The sequence below is a fragment of the Harpia harpyja genome, chromosome 6 (assembly GCF_026419915.1).
Source record: "Harpia harpyja isolate bHarHar1 chromosome 6, bHarHar1 primary haplotype, whole genome shotgun sequence".
In the NCBI taxonomy this organism is placed as follows: domain Eukaryota; kingdom Metazoa; phylum Chordata; class Aves; order Accipitriformes; family Accipitridae; genus Harpia; species Harpia harpyja.
The window spans coordinates 5,147,526-5,168,638 of record NC_068945.1 but is presented as its reverse complement, the minus strand read 5'-3'; the positions used below and the strand labels follow the sequence as shown (position 1 = coordinate 5,168,638).

The window sequence follows — 21,113 nt, the reverse complement described above, 5'->3', positions numbered from 1 at the left end:
GTGGTTCTGTGGGACAGCACAGGGAATAGAGAGTGCAAGAAATGTGCTGGTCAGGTGGTGATAGGGAAGGTAGAGAGGAGGATGCAGCTGCAGGCAGGTAGCAGCAGGAGATGTGGAGGAAGATGCTAGGTGTAAAGAGAAAGCTGAGAGCAGAAATGCTGCTTTGTTGAACATCTGACAAGATTGCACAGCTATTGGACTGCAGGTTTCCTGAGCTGCTCCCTGAGGACGTGTTGCTCCAGGACATGGCAGCATACATGCACTCACCTTAAACTGGCTAGATCAGGTACTGCTACCACAGCAGACCAGAAAGCACACCTAGCATTTTAGGCAGCTAACCTGTGCTGAGACACTCTGCCATCAGCAATTCCCAGGCTAGCCAGTGCAAAGCTAGCTCAGGTGTATCTGTTTCAGCTCCAGTAACATTTGTGTAGACATGGCCTGAGGTGAATTTGGGAAGTAATCACACATGTTGCCAGGGCGCTGAGTGTACCAAAAGCCTGACCAGAGCAAATACAGCCTGTCGATGCACTCAGAGCCCCAACCTCTTCTTGTCAAGGTGTGTCCCTGCACTTTGCAAAGGTCTGGTTTTGGAGGGGGACTTGTAAAACTCTTGTTTTAGCTTTGTGCATGTAGTCCACCAGTTCCCAGGAACGTTAATCTGGTCCGTAGCCCTGCCAGTTGATGAGGTACTGAAGCTTTCCACAAAGTAATCTAGTAATCAAAATCTGCTTCTCATGGTATTCTTGCTGCCCTTGTACCATGTCTGCAGGCCAGGAGTGGGTTGCTGGTGGAAAGTGGGTGATGAGGCATTAGCGGGAAGACCTAAAGTACTGGGTTGAGCTTCATGGATCATGGATCTCAGGGCAATTAGAGCCTGTTGGTACCCTCAGAGCCCTGACACATCCTTTCCATTGTCTTGGGTTCTCTATAGGTTCAGACGGACCATGGCAACAGGTAGTGTATTATTTTTAAGGTTAAATTTTCAAGCGGGAGGTTATAGAGCAGAGCTGAAGTCAGGAGCAAATTCTGCTGTCATGGAATCAGCATGTTTTACACCTTCTGAAATAGTCATTGCGACATCCAGGCAAAAGGCATTTTAATTTTTAATTTTTTTTTAACACATCAGGAAGTCAACAGGTATTTCTTACTTTTGTCTTTTATGGTATGTAAAAATACACAGCCTTTAATTTGACTATGAGCTCTCATGAGCACGAAAATTGACCTTTGGATACAGAAAGCAATAAATGCCTTCTGCTTCTCAATATGCCTTTACCCTTGCTAGTAAAGAAGCTTAACTTTATTTTGGTTTATTTAAGTGCATTTGTGTTCATCATCCAAATTGTTTACAACTAATAACACTTTCAATGGTTCTATTTTGGGATTCTTACCTTTATTTTATCTTGATATTCAAGATAAAAATCTGAATCTGTTTTACGTCTTTCTTAGTGTACTGATTCCTAGAATCAATATTATATTAACAGTACAGGTATTTAAATTTAATTATATATATATTTAACTCTCACCGTTTTAACTCTAAACCCTCAAAAATAAGAATCATAGAATCATAGAATCATAGAATCATTTCGGTTGGAAAAGACCTTCAAGATCATCAAGTCCAACCATTAACCATGCCCCCTAAACCATGCCCTGGAGTACCCTGTCCACTCACTTTTTGAATACCTCCAGGGATGGTGACTCAACCACTTCCCTGGGCAGCCCATTCCAATGTTTGACAACTCTCTCAGTAAAAAAAAAAAAAAAAAGAAGATAGATAAAGAACCCTCCAAGTGTTGTTAAATGTTTGTGATTTTTTAGTTTCAATAAAAATTTCAAGATGTCAAAATATGTTACTATTGGCAATATTAAATTTAATAATTTATCCTGTAATCTTAATTTTTAGGAGTGGGGACTGGGACAGGCTGAGATCAGTGGCCATAGGGCCTTGACAATTGTCTGGGTAATTATTAGCAGTTTTAATGTCTACTAACACTTTTTTTTCTCCCCACATAAATGGCCTATCTGAAAGATAAATATGCTCTTCCCATCACATAAAAGAGAAATATGACTGAGAATGGTCTAGGATTTACAACTGAGGACACTTGATGGCTGTATCTTTCAGCCAAGGTGGGCTCAATAAGAAGAGAAGTTTTTTTTTTTATAAAGCACAGCTTTCTCCGGTGACAAACTACTTGCACGAATGCTGCCACTGCAGTTTGCTGCTGAGCTGTGCAACAGGCCAATACCTGCAGCACGTGCCTCCATTCAATTCCATACAAATTATTGTACAGTCTTGTTTTCTAAACCTATTGTTTCTGTGCTAGAGCTTTGCTGTGATTAGAGATTGCTGGAACAACATCTTTACTATCAGTTCATGGCTTACTGGTTGACTAGCTGAACTGCATTTGAACTGAGCTTGCTTTCTGTTTGGGGTTTTTTTGTTGCTGTTCTTGCTATTGGTAATTGTGAGGAACTTAAAGCCCTTACTCACTCATTAGTCTGCAGTTATCTTTGACTTTGTCCTCACTGCAGCTTAATCTGTCCTCGCCTCATGTGAGCTGCACTCATGCTTATGGTTCTGTTGCTTTTGCCTCTGCTTAGCATGGCTTTTTATCACTTGGACAAAGAAACCACTCATTTCCCCGTCGTGATGTTAGTTGCTGAAGTTTCCTTGTGCTTTCTGGCATTCAGGCTGACTATCAGGCTTTCTGACATTATCTAATGTTTCTGTGCCAGGCTTGTTACTCTTCTAGGGTCCAATAAACAGGCTGTAATAATTTCTCATTTTTTTTATCAAGGTCAAGAGTCTCAAGCCCATCTATCCCTACTTTGAGCTGTCTTGGAATAACACAGTATGGTAGTCTAGTACTGCTTAGAGGTGATACCATCCTTGCCTGCCTTTCCCTGAGTGCCAGTCTCAAGTGTGTCTTCACCAATACCTTTAACTTTCATATGCTTTGTAGGGATCATTCTGTTGTGTCATGCGGTTGACGGAAGTGACAAACATGGTCACTAGATGTGGGCACTTCAGTGCTTGAAGTTGTTAATAGCGTAGTGTACAAAGAGAAAAACTTTCTGCTTGACATTACCAGGAGGGTTTTACATTACGATTTGGATTTGGGAAAGGACATTATTGAAACTGGAATATATCCGGGTGCTCTGAAGCTAAGCCTTCCCCTCCTGCAAAAAGCGTCTTGCTCTTTTATGACCAAAAGTGATCAGCAACAATTCTATATTTCAAATAAATGCGTTTTGTATGAGGACATACTACTTTATCTGTAGAATATCCAGCCTATCCTGTGCTAGCAAAACGATGCCTTTGTTATTCTCTGGGAAGGAGTGACACTCACTGGCCAGAATATATACTGCCATGAATCAAGTATATTTAGAGTCCTTTGAATGGTTTTAATATGTCTTTTGGATATGGAAAAAGAGAGAGTCTCAACACATAAACACAGGAGGGAAGCAACAATTAGCTGGAAGTTACAAAACTTGCAGGTTGTATTAATAGCCTTTGGACAGTTATTAGTAAATAAATGGCACCAATTGTCCTCCCTTATACATCCTTATGCACATACATCTTGGCACTTTGCGTCACCTTTTTCTCATTTTTTTTGTAAACTTCTTTTCTTGAGGCCTAATAGGAGATGTGGTTGAAGATGTAGTGATAATATCTGCAGGGTATGTAAGAATATCCAGTTCGTCTCTTTGCTTAACTTAGAATGGCAAAGGAGAAAAGGTGTAAAGTGCACTGTCATCCTCGGTACCTTGATAGACAGTACTTAGAATGTGAATTACCTCTGGCTTTTTGTTTATTACTAGGGAGGGCAGTAAAAGAAGATAAAGGGATTTTGAAAGGAGGTAACTGAAATGGCAGGGATCTGGAAGAAATTGAGGGGCTGTACTCAGAGGAAGCATCCCATACCTCTATACATGCATTTTGCCTAGAAATAAGATCTGTAACAATGGTAGGAGTGGAACACCAGTCTCATAAAAAAGATGAGAACCAACAGACTGAATAGGTTCAAGAAGTGCTTGGTAAATTTATGCTTGAGTTGTTTTATGTGGTTATTTTAGGGACCAGCAAAGTTCCTGTGTTCCTGTGACTATTGACTGGAGGATGGTCTGAGCTACAAGAGGTCCAACTTCTGTATGCATTTGACACTGTCCTGGTGTATGGACAAGTCTGTTCACCTCTTTGTGTCTTTCTCCATTTACCCATCACTGGGACTTGGAAATAAAATTGGAAATAAAAGCTGTCTGGACAAAGAAACTGCCTGATGGAGCACAGCATCCAACAGAGTGGGGTACTCAGTGCCTGTGAGGGCTTCTGTGTACTAATGTACTCCTCTCATATTAAATGTAAGAAGAAAAGGAGAATCTTATAACCCTGATTACCTTACTTTTATATCTGCATTTTCTTTACATGGAAAGCACTGCTACTGTGTTAAGGAAGGGCTAAAGATTTGCATATTCACTAGACTCTTCTAGTGTTGGATGCTGGCAATACGCTTATGTTGTAAACTCCTTATCAACTTTTCCATTTGACAAAGGCTGGCTTGTGTGTCAGTGTCTCTTCTCAACGCTTTGCTCTGGTTTTCTGGGTTTTTGGGGGGAGTGTCACTCTCCAGTAATACTGCCTATGGGAAGAAAGTGGGATTTTTGCCCCCTCTGCTGGCTGGCTCATACTCGGTCAGTGTAGCGGCTCATTAAAGCAATACATCAGTTTTATTATGACTTGGACAGATCTCTGTACCCCCTATAACATACCACCATTTTCAAAGAGATAAACATTTGAGGCTGGAAGTAAAACTGCTGATTAATATGCTCGGCAACTTGTGTATGTTGAAGTGAAAGAAGTAGCAGGATTGGGTGATGGGCTGTGTAACTGGTAAATCATGAGAACGTGGCTAAGATCTGTCTCGTGCTAAAAGCACTGCTAACCTTGACTAAGCTGTATTATCTGGATCTATTTTTCCTTTCAGCCTTATTTTTTCTAAAGACATTTCTGCCCTGGGTATTTGCCATTAACGAAGAACTAGAAATCATTAAGATGCCCACCACGAACACATTTTTCTTCTGTTAACACCATCAAAAGTGGTAAAACAGCTTCCTGAAAATAACAGACTCAGAGAAACCAGATTTTAATTTTCAGTAAGCATGATATACATGTTTCCCCATTGGCTCCTTCTCTCCTTTACTCCTGGCAGCACAGGTTTGGCTTGTTCTTTTACACAGCGCTGCTGAATCTTAGGCCTTTACCAGCTGGCTCTCAGCTAAGGCAAGGCCAATGCAGGGTGCAGGGCACACTCAGGAACAGAGTTCAAGAGAACCAGATAGCGGCTAGTCATCAGGAGAGGTTTACTGAAGGCATCTAGAAGATTGTTGCCCTTTGAGGGGTTAGGTAGGAACCTCAAAAATCTTGCTTCTTTAGGTGTCTTAGTCTCCTTTGAGCAGTTTTCAGAAAAAAACCTGAACTGTTTCAAATTCCCCTTTGGAAATCAATGCAGAATAATTTTAATTTATTTATTAATTCTACCAATAGATCAAGATGTCAGACCCTTGGGATAGAATTAACAGCCCTGAACTGTATGCCTAGGTAAGAACAGGTTTTACAATCTGAAGCCACCTCTGAGCCTAAAATCATTCACCTGTGTTTGTCCCAGTCTTTCTGCTTGGTGCTAATGACCAGCTCCTGCTGCTTCTGCTTAGGACCTAAAGCATGTACTTGGACTTCACACCCTTCTGAGACTGAGGAGTTTCAGACCCACATCTTCCACCTCCCAGAGCCGCTCCCTGGTGTCCCCTCCTGTAGGCACTGGGGAGCCCAGACTAGGTCCCAGTCCTCCTGGCACAGCTTCACTAGTGCTGAGCAGAGGAGAGGGCTCCCTTCCCTCAACCTGCTGGCCATGCTCAAATGCCTTGGGAAACACTGAAACATTAAATATAAATGTGCTAACTTAGCTGCTTGATATTGTTGAACGAAAGCCTCATTCATATTCTTTAGTCTGAAAAAGTGTATACTTTTGCTTCATGTAATGAATGGTTCTCCAGTTTTCTTAAAAAGGGTCATATGCTGAATTTGGACACTATGTTGGTTTCAAGAAACAACCACATAAAAAAGATGGGGATTTTATGCCTTTTTTTTTTTTTTTTAACCTAACCTTTCTGGTAAGAAGCTTGTTTGCTTCAGCGTCTCTTGCATCATGCTTTCCCTTTGACTTTAGATCTTAAAGCTCCTATTCTGATAATTTCCAAGTCACTTTTTCTTCTGAGTTTACAAAACATACTATGTTAATTGTATGGCTAACCTAATGTGTTCTGCTGAGACTCTAGAGAAGAGAAGAGTAAGCGAAAAATCCTGGCATTTATAGAGATGAAAGAGGGAGTTTCAACACCATACAGTAGAATGCAGCACTGAAAGTTCTGAGTTAATGGCAGCTGAGTTAGTGTACCTATGCATGGAAGTGTTAGATACTGTACGCAGGGACTAGTTTGGGACTAAGAATTAGTATAGCCCAATTAGCAGAGCATTGCACCAGATTTAATCATAAAGTGATCCCTAAGAGCTAATGATTAGTTCAGATATTGAGCTGTATTATCACAATTATATTTCATTTATGCTATATGAAAACCCTGAACATGGATGGTTCCACCACAGTGCTGGTGTAGGTGGTATTGTCTTGAAAGTTTCTTCAGTAATCTCCACTAGGTGGTATGGACAAGTCCAGTGACTTCCACCAGCATAGCTTTACCATAGTATTTCAAATTTGCATTGTGCCTCTCTGACTGGGGTTCAAATAAATAAATCCTAGATTGCAATTAATATTCCTCCAGCTTTGCAGTTACAAACACTTGATGATAGTACACTTATGTTTGCTACTATTTTAGGAATTCCGCATTTGTATTCTATAGCTCTTCTATCTTTTAATATGAATTACAATTATACTCATACCTGAATTATAATTACATTACAGATAAGCCTTTTAGAGCCTCTTGAAGTGCACAAGGAAAGAAATTTTTCAAGAACTTATTTGCATACTTCCATATTAATCAGATTATACCATTTAAGTGCAAGAACACACAACGGTAGGTATCAAATGGAGCAGTGACACAACCAGCTATCAGATACTGTCCCCTCCCTGCAGCTCAAAAGGAACTGGAAATACCCCACTGTCCATGGGTGCTGCTAAAAAAAACCCCAAAACCAGTCAGTTGATTAGGAACCTGGATAACCCATGTTAAAGGTCAGTCTTAATAGTGTGGATCAGGATGGGTAAATACTGAAGAAATGCAAACTTGATTCAGAGAGAGTTGTACATGTCAAGCTCTAACTACTACTTAAGAAATTCAGTTATTAATGGTGGCCCAAACCTTCACAAATCTCTACTTGTGGCTAACAGTGACAGAGCCTTTCTAGAGCCATATGAATGGAAGCGGGATTTTTTTATATCTTCAAATCCAATTTTAGGCTTGAACAAAGTCAGCTGTTGTCTGCGTGGCAGCTGAGAAACAACCATCTCTTTGCCTGTGTCAGCACGTACATGCAGTTGACTTGCAGTGTGTGAATGACCGGACCAAGCATACCAGTTATGTGAATGAGAATTGTTTTCAGTGTTCATTATCCTCTGTTCAGTGTTCCTGGGGATCCTGAGGCAGTCTAAAAATCTGAAGCATTCCTACAAGAGGAAAAGGAAAGCTGAAGGGCCCTTGTGTGCCCATAGATATTAGCATTCTCCTTTTTTCCCCTGGTTCTTGTCATGATTTGAATGTGCTGCATAAAGAATATTGGCTCAGTCTCCCCTCCGAGGCAAACGTATTCTGGGTGTTTCTGTACACAAGTAGTTCTTTGCAAGCGCTAAACCTGAATCTATGTTATAGGTAGCTTTGTCTCCAGTCTTGCACCAGTCGCTGTCCCTTGGACAGACCTCGGACCTACGTTAGAGTCCTGTCCCTTGCTGTTCTTGCCTGGGCTTCTTGAACGGACGCTGGCCTGCCTCCCTACCTCACCTTGTATGACAAACCACTGAAAGGCTTGTGGAGCCGATTGCTCTCGCCACCTCGGCCCTCCTTAGGTATTGCAAATCTGCGTCGTGGTGAGTTAGGGGGTGGCCTTGCCTGTGCTGTTGTCACCCTTGGTGCCTGGCTTTAATGGAGTGTCTCTCAACTGCTCCCTGACATCTGTGAACATATACACAGATATGTACTCTATAGCGTGTCTGTATAGGTATGTGTAAAATGCATCTGTGAGTAAATAAGTAACATATTATGCCTATTAGTATACTGCTTCATATCTATATTTATACATGGACTTATATTTATTTTCTATATTCTGCATTCCCTATTATATATCCTTGTATTGGGTGTAGGTGCCCAGGTTTTGGCAGCGGGAGCCGCAGGGGCCTCTGTGAGGAGACACAGCCGGTTCCCGCCGGCTCCAACCCACCCACCGCAGGGCACCCCTCAGCCCCTCGGCCACGGCTGGGGTGCCTTGGGGAAAACGCATTTCGGAAAGGCCAAACCCACAGCATAGCCTGTGAGGTGAGAGGGGAAAAAGAAGTGTGGGAAACAACCCTGCGAGCACCGAGGTGAGGGGAGCAGGAGGAGGGGGAGGAGGTGCTCCAGGTTCCAGAGCAGAGATTCCCCTGCAGCCCCTGGAGAGCCCACACTGGAGCAGGTTTTTCCTGAAGGACTGCAGCCCGTGGAAGAGCCTGCGCTAGAGCAGGGGAACAGTGTGAGGAGGAGGAAGGGCGGGCAGAGGCAAAGCGTTACAGACTGGTCCCCCTGTGTCTCTCAGGGCATGTGTGAGGGAGTGAGGTAGAGGAGCTGGGAATGAAAGAGAGGGGTTGAGCCTGGGAAAGGAAGGTGGGGGGAAGATGTTTTCGTTTTATTTGTTTCTCACTATCCCAATCTATTTTAACTGGCAATAATTTAAGTTAATTTTCCCCGAGTTGGATCTGTTTTGCCCATGACAGCAATTGTCCCTGACTTTATGTTGACCCACGAGCCTTTTCATCTTATTTTCTCCCCTTGTCCTGTCGAGGACGGGAAGTGAGAGAGCGGCTGGGTGGGCGTCTGGCAGCCGGCCAGGGTCAACCCACCACAATTCTATAGCCTATAGTCTATATAGTCTATATATTATGTATATCTATTTCTATATATAGAAACCTATGCATATACAAAAATGTATATATATTTTTTTTGTATGAGCACTTCCTGGTCCAAAGGAAATAAGCAGCCAGTCAGAGAGTGGTCTGAGATCGTGTGGGTATGATGGTTTCAAAAAAATGGCAACCATCCAATCACAGAGAAGTATGAAAGCATGTGGGGTATGACATAAAAAATGTGGTCTACCCACACTACGTATGGGTATATCGTAGGCAGGAGCGTCCCGCTCTGACCCCTTTCTGACATAGGCAGGAAGGGGCAGGTGTTGCTATCAGCCAGTCACAGCGCAGCCTGTGAAAAAGTGGTGGATGGTGTTTTACAAAATGGCAACCCCTGGGGGCAGAAAGAGGTGAAGGGAACAGACGAGGTGACTGGAAGATGTACGGGACTTTGGGGCAAGTGGGCCACAAGGTGGGCAGTAGGGGCAGGGCGTCCTCTGCCGTTAGGGTGGCGTCACTTGTCCCTGCTCACGCTGGGTGAGGGTTGTCCTCATGCTGCTTTTGCCCTCCGCCAAGCTCCCTCCGGTCTGTCACCTCTGTGCTGGACCCCGGGGCCCCATCTGTGTGCACCACCCCGGGTGTAGTCCAGCAAAAGGGAACCATCGCTGCCCTTCACATGCTGGCGGGGCTACAGGGGATGCAGTTCAAGATGTGGGCAGTCTTCATCCGACGTGGGTTTGGGCCTGCCCCATACTATGTGCAGGACTCGACATTTGTTCGTGTTGCGTTTTATGAGATTCCTGTAGGCTTGTTCCTTGGCCTCCCCAGGCACCTCTAAGCAGTGACTCTGCCCTCAGGTTTATTGACTGAACCCCTGGTTTGGTGTCATGTGTGGACTCGATGAGGTGCATTTCATCTCCTGTTCTGAACACTGGTAAAAATGTTGACCAGGGCAAGTCCCTGGATAGAATCCTAAGAAATTATCTTGTCACTGGTCTCTAGGTTGAACATCAATTTTTCCCCTTCCTGATAAGCTCTTCCTCCTGTATTTTTCATGTAAAAGCTACCAAAAGCACACTAAGTGTAATTAGTACAGCCACCAGGGCTGATTGTCATTTGCTTTGAAGTTTTTGAATTAGCCTTGTCAGTAGTGTTTATCTTCTTTAGAAGGGTTTCTCATTGGAAAAATATCTCATTACATGCAGGACTGTTAAGGTTTTAATTGCTGGTTTGGGAGTTTGGGAGTTTAGGTACAGCCTTTTGGCATGGAATCAGAGGAAATGACAGCTGGAAGAGCTGGTACCCAAGAGGGTATGTTTCTGGCTGTTAGTGGAAGACATTTCCATTTTCTTACTTTTCTCTTGTTTTCTGCATGACCTTAAGAGATGGTGAAAACTGTAGTGCAAACATATCAGAAGTCTGTCTTTCTGATCTGTCCGTCGGAGTTCTTCATCCATCATTTATTTTCACCAGTTGTCTAAATGTTCAACATGTTACCAGTGGTGGAAAGATGGCTGAGACATAGTACGCATCAAAGTAATGGGTATTCTGCCAGCATTTAAGCATTTAATCAACTAAATTCAACTGTGCATTTTCTTTTCCAATTCTCATGACTTTTCAATTTTGCTTTTTTAAACTATTTTAGGGGGCAGGAGTATGTATTTTGAGACTTGATTTTTTTTCTTTATCTGAATGGTGATACTAGAAATACCGTGGTAGTAGCTATTTCTTCTGTATTTATGTATGTTTTGAATTCATGGAATGTATTCAATGGAACATTTTTCATTGAAGTTACTGCTCCTCACTCCAGTCCTATGTCTAATTCTACTTTAATGAATGCATTATCAATTATGATACCTTTCTACTGCAGCACATAAGTTATATAGTAATCAGTGAAACATGGAACATTCACTATGACAAGCTTCTATGGGAAATCATACTTGATAATGTGAGTTTTAGCTTTTTATTTAACTGTGTTCAGCCTTTCTGTCATTTTTATTCCATGTTTCTTGAAAGTTATTGAATGCAAAATGATGATACTCACTTGACTAGGAAGAATGAACTGATTAAACACAAAATACTTGTGATGAAAAAAGTTGTATGAATGAGAGCTAAAACTAGATCTAGATTTGCAGTTCAACTTGATGAGTCACTAAACACTGTTTTCTTTTTGCAGGTTTCTCTTGGTGCTGATTTGTTTAATATTCAGTGTACTGTCTACTATAGAGCATTATTCTGAATTTGCCACTGGAACCCTTTTCTGGATGGTAAGTGAACATTTTTGTAAAAGACTCTAGTCAATTTGACTAAATCTAAATTGCTTTAGGTGAACAAGGGAGATAACTGTTAAAAATCCTCATGCAAAGCATGCTACTAGGACATTTAAAGTATTACCTGCTTTCATTAAAGGAAGCTCCTGGTTTAATGGGGATGATTATTTTCTAGACCTGTAAACTGTGAGGGTACTTGATAGATTAACAGTTTTTATATTCTTGCTTTTCATAAGGTATGAAACTGTACCCTGTAGCTCTTACAGTAGACAACTGGTGTTCATCAGTCTTATGCAGTGTGGAACAGGATATTTTATAGGCAGGAATGTATTTTTGAAACATTTCTTTTAAGTCTTATGGTAAAAAATTGGCCAAGGACCATGCTCTTCAGAAGTATCTGAATCTCAGGGGGTAAGTGATTTCTGTCAGACTAGTTTGCCAGTATATAGAACAGAAAGGAAGAGCTTCTGTCACACCTCTATGCATCAGTGATTCGGCTTTGAAGTTGGTGCTTGTTAACTGTTATGGCTGTTAGCAATCCACGAGGGTGTTGGATTCTTCTTGAGCATACATTAAGTTTTGTACTTGGTATTTTGTAAAAGCATAAAGACATTGTGCTGCTTATCTAATATCCTTTTCTTGATGTTAGGATCTTAAGTAGTAATTTAAACAACAGGTGTTGTGATAGAAAAATCTGCTCACTTGGAGGTATACAGAGGTGACTTATTGTTTTCACAGTAGCCAGGGAAAAAAATTTTTATCACTGGACTGAGGGGCTAATTTACAGATGAAATGTACCTGAACCATGTTACCAGTCCTGAGCTATTAAGTCTCTTAAAAATGTGAAAACACATCCAGCAACCATCTAACAACTGTTGTAACATACATACGAAATTTTTAAGTGTTAATTTGAGGTAGGTGGGAAATAAAAATACAAATCATTTTCATGAGGACTCCACACAATGTTCCTTCTCTGTTCCCCCCTGCCCCTCTTCACCTGTAGAAAGTTAAGAATGGCAATGAAGCATCCTTGATAAAAATGGAGTAAACCACTTTTAAACAGTTGCGCACAATATCTGTATTTCAGCCACTCATATCCTCTGATCTCAATGTGTGATAATCTCAGTATTCTTATTGTAATTTTTTTTTGCCAAGTGGTGACTTCTAATGTGATGGATTTGGGTTTTCCATCTGGTCTGAAAATAAAAATCAGTTACTTATTTGTTTTCCTGTGGCTTAGACTACATTAGCATATGCAGCTTTTGAATGCCATTGACTAAGCCATCATTAGGATCCCTAGTTATCTGGGGATTTTGATTAATGTTAATCCTGTAACAAATGTTGCTTGGCCTTTAAGCCATATTCAGTGTCAAGCAAAGTGCAATATTCTGCCAATCATACATAGTCTTCTCATACTCACTGAAGGATGTAGAGTGATTATAGCTCAGTATAACCACCACCAAACAGTAATACTGGCAAGGATTCAACGCTTAGCTGATTGTTTTTGTGCAGATGGTATGTGCATGTACAGACACATATTATTGTTGGACAAAAAATAACTAGATGAAGACAGATATGGTGTTCACATAGTGCCCACATAGCAATGCCAGCTATTTTTAAGTGATGTTATCATCAAACAAATGAATCATGCATAGTCGGTGGCAGTGCTGGAACAATTTCTTGGCCACCTTGTGTTACAGCCTTACCCTGGAGGATAGATACCTCTCTTGAGTTTATTTTCCTCCCTGCTGTTTCCTGAGCTTCCTTCCTAGAAATGGCCAACACAGAGGTTAGCTGTTCTGCTGGCTACTGTAGATTCACTTGCCTAGAAAGCATTTGTCTTAAAACTGTAAGTATTAGAGTTTGCTCTGAAATAAATTCACTTCAGTTACAACACTTGAAATATTGCTTTTAGAGCTAATTGAATTAGTTCTTTTTCATAGAGTTGTGAAGTTTTTTGTTTCTAGTAGCTCAATGGTTAGACTCCTGTTTGGAGCACTTCTCCCCACCTTTACCTGAAGGAATTTCAAACTGCATCTCCCATTTTACCCAGGAGAGCGCTAACCCCACAGAAGCCTGGGGGTCATTGCTGTCTTTACTCTGTAATAGATCATTACTCTGATCTACTTCATACCATAGTTGACTGTTCATGGAACCAGAGAGAGCTTCTCTCAGCAAAATATGAAAACACATGCATATGTATTCTGCCTGCCATGCCACTCTGCTCTCTTGAAACTATTTGAGAACAGTGGAGACTGCCAGTATGGTGAGAAAAAAAATTGGATCTAGTTGGATCAAGTTCAAAACGAAATTTATTTGTTTCTGTCCTGACTGAAGGAACCTGTAATTCTTTGCATAGCCCTGTTAGTGCGTCAGTAGCAAATAAATACTAGTCTGTGATGCTTGTGGTATTTTGCCACTTGTAGAAAAACTGCTTTTCATTATATTGAGGTAGATTAACAGTCGGGAAGGATCAACTTCAAAATTGTAATGTTGAAAGTTGGTAAGGCCTGACAAGAAGAATAGCATTTGATACTTTTAGACGCTTAAGTGTTTTGTATTTTCTTAGATAGGGTGAGATGATATGTCAAATATAATTTTGGATAATATGTATCACTGAGGTAGATATGGCACATTAGTAACAGATGTAACTGCAGATGTGTCCTAAGCCACTAAAGTCTTGTGTTTTAAAGACTAAATTTTTTAATGTTCTTAATACATCTGGGTGGTGTAAGATAATTTCTTGTCAAGTGTGAAATATATCATCATTCAGACGAGCTATGTGAATATACCAAGGAGAGAATACCATATTAAGAAGGCCCTCCAAAGCAGTGTTTGTCGTTTGAATGGAAAAAGGGGGCTGAAGAAGCAGTTGCTGGAACTTAAAGTAAAAAAAGCCTCAAACCCTTATTCGCTGCACCCCGCCCCCCGCCAAGCATATGTTTTCAAGTCTCTGAAAATTCAAGGGAGTTCTGGAGGAAAAAAATATGACTCTTTGTCCCTGCGTTTGACTGTTAAGGCCAATCTGTCATCTTTGAGACTATTGAAGACGTTGCATAGCCACAGCTTCTGGTACAGGCTGATGCTATGCCTCCCCAAATACTGTAAATTGCTCTATTTTGATGTCCTTGCTTGGGCTTAAAGGAAACTTCTGTTCTTTGCATTTATGAAGAAAAGACAACATGTAAATGTCCATCTGATCATCACTGTGGTAGAATCAGTTTACTTCTGTGGTAGTAGGACCGGTAAAATTGCTTGTCTTGAACTTGTAAATGCTGTCATTTGAAGGAGGTTTTTCTTCTCATACTACCAAATATTTTGTGTATTCACTGCCACTCTTGGCAGGGTTTTTGCCAGCTGTCTGTGATAATCTAATTTAATTTTTCCATATACATACATTGTATGATCTTTGTTAATTCCTGGTTGTTTTTTTTTTTTTTCTCCTCTGACTATTTAGCAACCCAGCAAATGAGGGAAGTGACAGTGGCACTGGCACAATGAATCATGCTAATAAACACCAACAGAATAGATAGTCAAGAACATCATTGCTCCTGAATTTCTTATACTTGCGGAGAGAAGCTTAGAGTTTCAAATAGTGTTTAAAATGGATCACAAGGCTTCTAGGTAGAACAACAATGTACATGTTATTTCACAATCCACAAAGCTTAAATGCACTCGCAGTTGTTTTTTATGCAGATTGCTACATGTAGTGTGGTATGAAAAGGAATCTCTAGTTTCCTCTGCTTTCCTTGGTCCTGGAACTGTACTGTTGGGAGCTTTTTCACTTGTCTATCCATCAGTATTTAGGATCTGCTGCATGAGAAAGTTCTTGCACACTGTCTGGGGAAACAAGCACAATGGAATGGGCCACAGTTGTCAATAAAGTATTTGCAACACTTAAGGCAATACTACATTACCATCTGCCTTCTAAACTTGCAGTGCCTGCCCCTCTCTTCAGCTCCTGCAGATGCTGGAATTTTCCAAGAAGGAAGGGCAAATAGGGTTTTCCAAAATAATTGTGGCCACTCTAGTTACAGATTGCATAATGGGAGGGAATAGCATCTCCACTTGTCATAGTATGCAAATGCTGAATCTCACAGAACTCTCAAACCATGTGCCTTGGTATTTTCTTATTTTCATACAGTCAGAGAATAATTTGGGTTGGAAGGGACCTCAGGAGGTCTCTAGTCCAACCTCCTGCTCAAAACAAGGTCAGTGATGAGATCAGACCAGGTTGCTTAGGGCATTATCCCATCGGATCTTGAAAACCTCCCAGGATGGAGACTGCATAGCCTTTCAGGGCAGCCTGTTCCAATGCCTGACCATCCCTCATGGTGAAGAAGGTTTTCCTTATATCTAGTACAAACCTCCCTTCTTTCAATTTTTGTTTGTTGTCTCATTCTTCTGCCGTAGTCTGTTTTCTTTCATCTTCCTGCCATGCACTGCTGTTAAGAACCTGGCTCCATCTTCTCAATTACCTCCTTGCATGTATTGACAGGCAGCTCGGAGGTCCCACATGCATTCATTTCTCCAGGCTGAACAAGTCCAGTTCCCTCAGCCTCTCCTTAGAGGGCATGTGGTCCAAACACTCTGACCACCTTGATGGCCCTATGCGAAACTTGCTCCAGTTTATCAAGGTCTTTCTTGTAGTGGTGGAAAAAAACAGGTGCAGCATTCTAGGTGCAATCTACTGCTAAGTAAAGGGTGATAATCACTTCCCTTGTTCTCTTGTTGTTACCTTTCATCACTTCCTTGCATTTGGAGGAGGTCGTCTTTAAAGACCTGCTAGCTAGCCTGAGCTTGTTGACCCTTCAGAGCTGTCTCCCATGGGATCCCACCTATCAGTTCCCTGAATAATTGGAAGTTTGCTCTCCTGAAGTGTAGGGTCTGTATTCCCTTTAGGATCTTGAATTACATTATTTCTTGGATGCTACATCCAAGGCATTGTCACTGATTATTATGTCCCCAACTAATTTTTCCTTGTATATCTAAACAGCAGATCCAGCTGTGTTTCATTCCCAGTTGCCCACTCAATACCTGTATCTAAAAGTTACTCCTGAAACACTCCAGAAACCTCTCAGATTGCTTGCATCTCACCGTGTTGCTCTTTGAATAGGTGCTAGCTGAATTATAGTCCTCTATAAGAACCAGGGCATGATCTAGAAACTTTCTTGAGTTGTTTAAAGAAGGCTTTGTCTCCCTTCTTATCCTGATCACGTGAGCTGTGACGAACTTCCACCATGATGTCACCTTTAGTGGCCTGTTGTCAGATCATGATTTGGTGCACTAAGTGCTTAATGTCTGACTTCTGGAAGAAGTCTGTCATGCCTCTTTTAAGGCCCCTGTCTGATGTCCCTGTGCATTTCTTCCAGTTTTGCATGCCCTAAATTTTGGAGCAGGTATCTTCTTAAGAAATCCTCCATTTTGATCACCAGAACAAATTGGCAAAACTGAGCAGCGTGCTGAGCCAAAAGAGCAGTGTGAAGAATGACTATGGGCAGTTCTGTAACCAGGATTGCTGAAAAGAGAGAACTTATTCTATTGTATACTAAAAACAAGTTTCTGAAATATTCCTGCCCAGGGCGGTGTTTATGAACTTGAGGTACAGCCTCACAAATTATCATGCCATGCCTGAGTACCAGCAGATGGGTAACCGGGGTGTATGGTATGTTCTATGAGTAACGATTTGAGGGTAGGGGAGGGAACGTGGCTTTCTTGCCTTTTTATGGACCACGTGGTAAAGCCTGTTCCCAACAGGCATGTGAGCATCAGAATTTTGGAATTGGTTTAAAATTCCTTTAAAAAAATGGATTAATACTTTTGGTAAAAACAGGGAAGAAAAAACCTGTTAAATAGCTGTCTTTTTTTTTCCTACTTAATTACTCTCTAGACACTTTTGGCACTCATGGAGATATTTGATGGGGTTCATTTGCCTTTTTAATAGCTTCTTCCAAATACAAGTCAAGAGCAGTAATTATGGGATTTCCTACAGTCAATACTTAATCTTGAGTCAACACTGTTCACTTTCTGTCTGTGATAGAATTGACTCCTAATTATTACTTGTGTTTATCTGCTACCTTCCCAATGGTTTTCATAAGTGGTCCTTAAATACCGTGTGACTGAATGCAGAATGAGTTTGTGATTCCTGCCTGAGCTGCAGAGCTGCATCCACATGGACTTTTCTGACAGGAACCTGGCTCTTGAAGAGTGTTTGTCTTGAAGAAGGCAAAACCTGTCAGCTGTCCTTTTGTTCCATCATCCTTACCTGTTGCTTTTTATTAATTTCTTAATGTAAAATTCTTTCAAAATGCATATTCTGAGAAATTAAGAGAACAGGCATAGTATTATTTCTTTTTTAATTGGAATCCCTACCTGCTTGAAGTAATTTCATACTTCAGTTCTTCACTGATGCATTTACAGATGGCTTAATAATAAATAATTAAAAGAAGAAAAATTAGTCTTTAAATACTAGAGTTATCTTTAATCTACTTGTTCTTAAAATAAATATATGCACTTTTATCATTACCTTGGATTCCTGTCACGGGTCAACTCTGTTTCCATTGACCATATTTCCTAGAGTTCTAACCATTTTACTACTTTTTGCTTTCATTTGTTGAAATTTGCCCTGTGAGTTCAACAGATCAATTAAATCAGTGCTGATTGCTTATGAAGTCTTTCATTACAAAACCTTCTGCTTGCTTAACTGTTCTTTTCGACTTTTAACATTTGTAACTTGTATGTAAGTCTTCCTTTTATACTCCTTGTTCTAAGAATGGTCCTCTAAAATCTTATTTACTGTAGTGTTTAAAGTTATGCTTCTTCTTCAGCCACTTTCTTCTCTGGGAGGTCATCAAACTTACATGGACATGTCTTCTTCCTGATATATAAAGCTTTCTTTTAGGTGTGTGTGAATATTATACAACAAATGTATATATTTTCACTAGTTAGTATTGTTGGGTGGTTGTTCAAAGCAAAGAATGTCTTGAGCTATTTTCAAAGAGTTGCTGATGTATTAGCACAGACTTTTTGCATGACCGTAGGCAAACCTTGAAGTTGTCTCAGTCCAAGATCACAGTAGCCAAGTAACTGAGATTAAAACTAAAAAAAGTGTATAGGACTATTTTTACTTAAAGTTACCATGGGAATTGTTGTTTTTACTTAAAAAGTTTATGCCAGAAAAGGAAAAAAACCTGTTTTCAGCAAACCGTGCATATGCTTATGTTCATCTATTTTTTCAGACTTCCTTCATTGTGTCACTTTTAGGTAACATTTTATTTTTCCACTTTGTCCCAAATTTTAATTCCCTAATATATACAGTTATAATTTTACCTTATTCTAAGATGATTCTGTTGAAAAATTGTTTTTAAGAAGTTGTCAAAGCCTCTTGTATAGGCTTTTGCCTATACAGCAGGAAGCTGTAATGTTTTCTTAATGATTTAGTAGTTTGTGTGTCAGTTTTGATTTGTAAATGGCATCTAGATCTTTAAGAATATGGCATTAAAAAATAAACTATAAAATGGGCCAGGTGTAATTCCTCCTTTGAGGATTAATCTGATTGAATTTTCATGGTTAGAGGTCATATGCTTTTCTACCAGGAGAGGTCACCATGGTAGTTTACAAAAGACAGATTTTTATTTTTCTTGTAAAAGACCTTGCAAAAAGAGAGTTTCTTAGCTCGTGGGAGTAATTTCACTAATTGTGCTGTTCTAAAAACAAGAACAAAATATTATTTTTATCAGACACATGATGTTTTTACACACTATAACAGAACACAATAAATCATCAATTTGTATTGTGACAGAGTGTTGTAGGTAAAGAGGAAATTTATCACTGTCTTAATATCTTGATATTAATTACTTTTTTTAATTTAAGAATACCAAGAGTGTTCTTGACTGAGAAAACAGAATGGTTTTGCTATAAAGCATATTGATTTAACTTTATTAATTTAATTTTTACTTGTATGCCATGATGTATTTAATGGTGTGGTCATTGCAATTAGAATGAAGGAGGAATAGGAAATATTGTTTATCTTAATGTGCTTTCCAATTCAGAGCACATAATCCAAATGTGAAATCGCTGCAACATTTTCTGACTAGGTGATAATGGCAAAACTGTGTAGGAAATGATATACCTGATGGACAAAAAGCTTAGTTATTTCAGCATTGTATCTCTGATAGTGGTCTGTTGCCAATGCAAAAAAGGAAGACTTTCTCACAAAACTATTATCTATTAAAATAGGTAAAGTGCTTCTGGGTCTTTTGCTTTCACCAGGGGTCACTACGTTCTAGTCATATTCTCCCGATGGGTGGTTTCCTACCATAGTTTTCTCAGGCTTACGGGATGAGACTTCAAAGGGCATGTGCTGTCCTAGAAGCTTTCTTGCAGCAGAGCCACAAACAAGGTGGCTAGTCTTAGTGTTTCAGCTGGGATCACCTTCCCTGTTTCAGCAGGACTGGATCCTAGATTCCAGTGGTTTTTCTAGATGAGCTCAGCTCCTGTGGTACCTCTTCCTTTGGGAGACAGACTTTATGCATCCGCTTTCCTCTGACGTTGCTGGAAAAAGCAACAGCATATCTTCCAAACACATTAACACCTGTAGTTCATAGCAGTACAGTACTAGAGGGTACCCAATACCCTTAAAGACTCTGTTCTCAGCGTCCTCACTTGTCTCTGTTGTAGGCCCTCACTGCCCTCTCACACTGCTTGGTTGCTAGCAATCCTCATGTAGTGACTACATTTAGCATGTAGCTTTAATTAACATTCCTCTGTTTGCAATTCCTGTTGGAGAAAAGGCTGAGATGTAAAATTAGGAGCTCCCACATCAGCTGCTGCTTAAGCTTTTCAGGAGAGGGGCTCATGTAGTGGCTGTATTTAGGAGTCATGGCTTAAGCGGGGGGATCTCATGAAAGACTTCAAGGCTGCAGATAGGTCACATTATTCTGTGGCTTTCCTGAAGTCATTGCTCTGTTTTGGCTTTATATAATGATTTCTTCTGCATCATGTGCCATGAACACATCGTCCTGCTGTATATATAGGCTAGGCTTCTCAGAGTACCCAAACTTCAGAGTACCAAGTGACAGTTGGGTTACTTGAGCCAGCTAAGGCATGTGTGTATTTCACTGCTCTGTTTCTGAGCTAGACGTCAGGATGGCTTGTCTTTTTTGAAAGGAGTGAGTTGATGACACCATTTTCAAAGTGTGTGTTTTTAGAAGAGGACACACTCTTCCTGTCTACAGTGGAGGAGCTCTCCTGTTCCTTTATTTTTGTCTGTGCTTTTGTCCCTTCTCCCATTTAAACTATGTAGTCATGTCATAAAATGCTGTGTCATCTTTAATCTGTTAGGAGAGTAGAAACAAGGCTGCATGGTATATAATGATGCCCCATCCTGGCAGTGTTCAAGGCCAGGCTGGATGGGGCTTTGAGCAACCTGGTCTAGGGGAAGGTGTCCCTGCCCATGGCAGGGACATTGGAACTAGAAGATCTTTAAGATCCCTTCCAACCCAAACCATTCTACGATTCTACGATTCTATAAGCTTTATTTATTCTTCTCTATGATTTATGGTGAAGTGTATGTATTCTAATAGGTTTGAGGGCATTTTCTCCATCCCATCAAAGCAATCAGTGTTAGAAAGTAAAAATGGTGGAATTTTTATCCATTTCCTACTTTTGTGCCAATTTATAACTCTAAATCTGTGCTTTGCCACATGGCATTAACACTTAGGTCCTTCTCCAGGTC

At 40.5% G+C, this 21,113-nt stretch overlaps 1 protein-coding gene across 1 annotated transcript in view; it reads left to right on the top strand.

Moving 5' to 3' along the window:
- LOC128143618 (potassium voltage-gated channel subfamily KQT member 1-like) overlaps positions 1–21,113 on the top strand; it is a 506,641-nt gene that overhangs the window by 13,738 nt on the left and 471,790 nt on the right. Inside the window, exon 2 of the mRNA XM_052790981.1 lies at positions 11,284–11,374. Within this exon, the coding sequence (XP_052646941.1) occupies positions 11,284–11,374 (91 nt within the window). The remainder of the gene's footprint in view (positions 1–11,283; positions 11,375–21,113) is intronic.